This window comes from Ascaphus truei (genome assembly GCF_040206685.1).
Source record: "Ascaphus truei isolate aAscTru1 chromosome 12 unlocalized genomic scaffold, aAscTru1.hap1 SUPER_12_unloc_1, whole genome shotgun sequence".
Taxonomy (NCBI): Eukaryota; Metazoa; Chordata; class Amphibia; order Anura; family Ascaphidae; genus Ascaphus; species Ascaphus truei.
The window spans coordinates 1,173,079-1,179,205 of NW_027453837.1; the positions used below are offsets into that span (position 1 = coordinate 1,173,079).

At 41.7% G+C, this 6,127-nt stretch overlaps 2 protein-coding genes across 2 annotated transcripts; one reads left to right on the forward strand and one right to left on the reverse strand.

Moving 5' to 3' along the window:
* Window positions 1-1,174: 1,174 nt before the first annotated feature.
* On the forward strand, window positions 1,175-2,089 carry LOC142473442 (histone H1-like). The gene has a single exon (XM_075580683.1). The coding sequence runs from the start codon at window positions 1,194-1,196 to the stop codon at window positions 1,851-1,853; it is 660 nt and encodes a 219-aa protein (XP_075436798.1). The 5' UTR covers window positions 1,175-1,193; the 3' UTR covers window positions 1,854-2,089.
* A 473-nt stretch (window positions 2,090-2,562) lies between these two features.
* LOC142473443 (histone H3) lies at window positions 2,563-3,033 on the reverse strand. Its single transcript, XM_075580684.1, has one exon. It carries the CDS (start codon window positions 3,006-3,008, stop codon window positions 2,598-2,600), a length of 411 nt encoding a protein of 136 aa, XP_075436799.1. The 5' UTR covers window positions 3,009-3,033; the 3' UTR covers window positions 2,563-2,597.
* Between the last annotated feature and the right edge of the window lie 3,094 nt (window positions 3,034-6,127).

Below are 6,127 nucleotides of genomic sequence, written 5' to 3' on the forward strand. Positions count from 1 at the left end.
CATGGATTCAACATCCACAAATCAACTGGAGTTGTCTTCTTGGACGTGGCCAAAGCGTTTGACAGAGTTTGGCATGAAGGACTACTGCACAAAATGATCAACCTGAAATTCCCAAACTACCTGATTAAGCTGACTGCAAGCTACTTGCGGGAGCGCACATTCCACGTGGCTGTGCGGGAAGAGCTCTCAACAACACGCCCCATCCGCGCTGGCGTGCCACAGGGATCAGTCCTGGGACCTTTCCTTTTCAACCTCTTCATGAATGACATCCCCACAGACCTCCACAAGACTCAACTGGCACTCTACGCAGACGATGTGGCAGTCATCTCCCAGTCCTTCAGAGAGAAAGAAGTAGCTAAGAACATCCAGAAAGCACTAGACATGCTATCAACATGGTACAGCGACTGGCAAGTAGGACTGAACTCCAGCAAGACTACAGCTACACTGTTTACCAAAAAGAGGATCAAGGCACACCCGCCAATCACCCTCAACGGAGAGGCTGTCAAATGGGAGCCAAACAGCTCTTACCTAGGTGTAATCCTAGATAGCAAACTAAGCTGGAGAAACCACATTGAGAAGATTCAACAGAAGGCAACAACCAAGCTGGCAGCACTGTACCCTCTGCTAAAGACAAGGACCATGCCCATCAAGAGCAAAGTCAATGTGATCAAGGCGATCATTAGACCCACAATGACATACGCCTCCCCGGTGTGGAGTGGTTGCCACCAACATCAAAGATCATCTCTCCAAAAATTACAGAACAAGGCGCTGCGGATTGCGTCCAACGCTCCACTTCCTACAAGAATAGCAGACCTTCATAGGGAACTGGGTATCGAGATGTTAGATGAACATCTAAAGAAGCTCAACAAGAAATTCTACAAGGAACTGGACCAGAACTCAAACCCGCTGATCAAGAAGCTTGCTGCGATCTCTGCAAACCCATTTGACCGCTACCCACGACCCATCACAGCGCTGAACCTGTGAAACCAACTCAACTGTGGCAAGTAACACAGATCAAGAAGCTTCCTAAAGAGTGCGACAATACACTCAACAAGAGAACTTGGAGTAATGAGGCTCAAGCCTCGGTATCCAATATCACCACTGACAGATTTAATCTGTCAGTCAGAACAGAACGGTCAGGCCCCCAGTATAACTTTCTGTCAGTGTGTTGGGGGATTTTACCTGCAGCTGCAATGGCCGAGACCGCTCCTGCTCCTCCTCCTCCTCCAGCTGAAAGCGCCGCCAAGAAGAAGCAGCCGAAGAAAGCGGCCGGAGCCTCGAAAAGCCGCCCAGCAAAGTCCGGTCCCAGCGTGTCCGATCTGATAGTGAGAGCTGTGTCCGCCTCTAAGGAGCGCAGCGGGGTCTCCCTGTCTGCTCTGAAGAAGGCTCTGGCTGCAGGAGGCTACGATGTAGAGAAGAATAACAGCCGCCTGAAGCTGGCTCTCAAGGGCTTGGTGAGCAAGGAAACCCTGATCCAGCTGAAAGGGAGCGGAGCCTCCGGATCGTTCAAGCTGAATAAGAAGCAGCTGGAGAGCAAGGAGAAGGCGGCCAAGAAAAAGGATGTGGGGAAACCCAAGAAGCCAGTGGCAAAGAAACCCGCCAAGTCCCCCAAGAAACCCAAAAAGGCTCCGGCGGGAGTGAAGAAAAGCCCCAAAAAGGTCAAGAAACCGGCGGCCGCCAAGAAGCCAGCAAAAAGCCCGAAGAAGTCTAAAGCTGCCAAGCCCAGGAAGGCTGTGAAGAGCCCGGCGGCTAAAAAGGCTGCGAAGCCAAAAACTGCTAAGAGTCCAGCTAAGGCCAAGGCAGCCAAACCCAAAGCAGCAAAGCCCAAGAGGGCGGCAGCTCCTAAGAAGTGAGACCGACAACTTCAGCCTCTTACAAACACAAAGGCTCTTTTAAGAGCCACCACAACCCCACATAGAGAGCTGTGCACATAGTGTGTAACTGGGAATGTTTCTCCAACTTATCCCATGCAGGGGTTTGTGTTACACTGCCAGAGCATAAGTGTATATGAATTGATACTGCGAGCACTGTAAGGTGCATGTGTAAGTTTGTAGTCCCTAACCTATTGCACGAATAAATGTTTCTCAGACAAACTGACATATTAGGTGATATGGTTTTGTTTATGTCTACATAATATTCACATACACGGTTTATAGAAAATCAAAATTAAAATAGTGTAGTTGACATCAGAAAAACGTATTTATCACCATGTTATAAAATAAATGTGTTTACATCACATTGAAAGCATGAAGCACACGCTATTCCCTAACACTTCAGTATAATCACCAGTGGCACATGGGAGGGGGGACATTTACAGGTTTGTCTTTACGTGCAGCCATATACAGCATGAAATGGTGACTATGCATGCAAGTCTATATATCACATGACAAAGAATACACAAATATTGAAGGTGCGTTTATCTATATTGTCACACATCAAGTACATATGTTGATACAAGGATAACACACTTCTTTAACTCTCTATATAGAGATCAGTATCCGTGTGTTAATATTGATCAGGCAATTTCATTGAAAATGTGGTGGCTCTTAAAAGAGCCTTTGATTTTGGGGTGTAAACGAAGTCAGGGTGCAGCCGGCCTAAGCTCTCTCCCCTCTGATCCTGCGGGCCAGCTGGATGTCCTTGGGCATGATGGTGACCCTCTTGGCGTGGATAGCGCACAGGTTGGTGTCCTCGAAGAGCCCCACCAGATAAGCCTCGCTGGCCTCCTGCAGAGCCATGACAGCCGAGCTCTGGAAGCGCAGGTCAGTCTTGAAGTCCTGGGCGATCTCCCGGACCAGGCGCTGGAAGGGCAGCTTGCGGATGAGCAGCTCGGTGGACTTCTGGTAGCGGCGGATCTCCCTGAGAGCCACAGTACCGGGCCGGTAGCGGTGAGGCTTCTTCACTCCGCCGGTGGCCGGAGCGCTCTTTCTGGCAGCCTTGGTCGCTAGCTGCTTACGGGGAGCCTTCCCTCCGGTGGATTTCCGGGCGGTCTGCTTGGTCCGGGCCATCCTGTGCTGCTGTGTCAGTGCGCGTCTCCGGTCAGGAACTAATAAAGAAAAAAAACCGCTGCAGCTGCGTATTTATGGACTGCAGATCGCTGTGATTGGCTGCTTTGGTCCCGCCCTTCGCTCTGATTGGTTCTGTGAAAGCCGTTGCGATGTTCAAAAATCCCGCCTCAGACCGATATCGTCCTAATAAAGTTATTATATATTTAGTGCTTGTAAGTGGGACAATTAAAAAGATTTAATGTGATAACATTAGTGTTTGCACAGATACAGCACAGAGCTCTCTGACATGGAACATGTACTTATACCAAGTATTCAAATGATCTTTAATCGGTGAAATGTAATATGAGGGGTTTTCTTTCCCAGATCATTGCTTCAATGGGACTTTCTTGGTTCCTCTTCTTCTAATGTTCACATTGTGTTATTATTATAAACCCGAACACAGAGACACAAAGAAGCGGAACCGCGCGGCTCGTTTCCTTAATGCCTGCAGTTCCCAGAGCACCACACGGTGGCAGTGCTGCGCTATAAATGGGGCTTCCCTAAATGTCTTCTCGCTGTCACTGCTCTGTGTGATCTGATCAGCTCCTAACCGGGCTCTTTGGCTTCCCTCTAATGCTCCAGTCACAGTAGTTTGCTTTTAATTAAAATACCAAGTCTGTATATGTGTATACACAATGTGTTATAGTTTAAGCACAAATTAAATATTCCATAATGTATTGTGTATTTTCTAAATAAAGATGAACATCTGATGTTAGAGTAATATAACTAGACTGAACAGGGGCCTGTATTTAAAGATATCTACTGTATTAAACGTATCCTCATTCCTTATTTATTGAACTATATCACTGCATATGAAATATTAAAATTACCAATGTAAATACACACTATCTAATACATTTAAACAGAAGCTGAACTATATCAAGACTTGTTTTTTATTTTTCAGATTCAATATTAGCATGTAAGATGACTATTTAATTATGCATTAATTGTTGCTGTGTTTTTGCATCTTTTTTCCAATGCTTGTCAAACTATTTCACCATTTAGGCAGATCTGGATAAGGATATATTTCCATTGTTTCAATATGTTTTTTTTATTATTAATTAATGTATCTTCTCATACTGTTCATTCTTTTTTAAACTATAGATTTCTTATGTATCCTGAATAAGTCAGTTAGTTATTTGTAACTACAAATTGAAGAGATATTTTCCCCAAAGCTGCACTCAATATCCCATTCTTAATAAGCCTTCACTTTTAATACTTGTTACACTATTACTATGAACAAACATTACACATGAACCTACCAATCTTTACTTTAAGTGGTGAAGAGAAAAACAGTTGTTTTTTTCCAATAGTTCACCTCCTCTAATTAATATATTATCTATAACGTATCCAATGCTGTTTTGTTCTTTTATTATTTATAGATAAAATGCATTACATATGTATTGGAATCAATACATTCAATACTCTAATTTTTTGGAGACCATAATTTTTTTCCCCACAGAAATAAGTAAAATAAAATTAATACGTTGTTTGTGACAACCTCAGTGAATGAAATCTAACTAATAATAATAATAATAATAATAATAATAATAACATAATTATTATTATTATTATTATTATTATTATTATTATTATTATTATTATTATTATTATTATTATTATTATTATTATTATTATTATTATTATTATTATGTGCCTAAACCAACATGGTGATTACTTTTACCTAAACAGGTGCTCAAGCGACCAAGTTAATAACACTAGTCTGATCACTTTCTATGCAAATAACTACTTAGTGGTCAAATGTGTCACAATCTCCACTAACCAATCCTACTAAGTAACTTTCTCCTATACAATTGCTATCATTAGCTACTCTTACAAACTAGTGTAACAGTGATATATGTTGCAACCATCTACAATAATAATCTCAGGGGGAAGGTATCTCTCTAAATTGAAAACATTCAGTGTTTGATTCAATGTATCAAAGTACTTTATTGAATGTTTGTAAATGTCTATTATTACAGGTTTCTTCATTGGATGTGTTTTTTTATTTTTTGGGGGAGGCACATTGAGGTACAGATTAATACATTATTATGACAATATTTGGGGGGCATTTGTGGCTTGTTATTGCTGTTGGTTTTTTTTGTCAGTTTCTTATGTGGATGTCATTGTTTTTTTTTTTTCCTGCTTAATGCTAATAAAATGTTTGCGATTGGTGTTCATTTGTAGTTAATGTTGTATTATGTTAGCTAATGCATTTAATTGTTATTTCAGATAGTGTTTGAATGTATTTCTTTGTCTTTTAATGTTTACATTCATTAATGTTGTAGTAATTAATTGGCTTGATTGGTTAGTGTTACTATTCATTTTGAGTTGGTTTAGGAATTAATTGTTTTGATTGGTTAATGGTTTAATTAATTCATTGTTGATGTTGTTATTGCTTGTATTCATTGGATTAGCTGGCTACAGTTTTTATTTAGTGAAGTATGTTTTTTTGGAGTTAGGTTTTATTATTGTGTATCTGGTGCATTAATGTATTGTAATTAGGATGCCCTTTGAGTGCAATAGAGGCTTATCATGCCCATATTATTATTATATGGGTATGATGTACCACTATACTACTCAATGGGTACAGGGTGGGTATAGTCAGTTCAGGGTGGGTGCTTAGGCCTCCCGGGTGTGTATCGGGGCAGGCTGGGTTAACCCCTTAATGACTATAGCGGTAAGTAAACGCTAAGGTGATTAAGGGGTTAGGGGCCATTAGAATGTCTTTATTATGTATATTCTGTATGCTTTCTTTCAACGGAGGACAGAGAGACCTGTTGTTGTGGTAAGTATAACTGTATTTATTTACTTTATTTATGTATGCTAATGCAGTATTTAATAATGGGCAAATAATCTATTATCCATATCTGAATAATAGTTATTTTGCACATTATTGTACTGTATGTGTTAGGGGGGTGTATTTAGTTAGAAATAATGTTTAGTATTTTTGTAAGCACAACATTGGTACCGCAGGCCCGCGGGTACCCCGGGACACCTGTGGGGTCAGCCGGGGACACCTGCGCGACCCCCGATCTCCCTCGGGGACCCCCGTGGGGTCAGCCGGGGACACCCGCCGG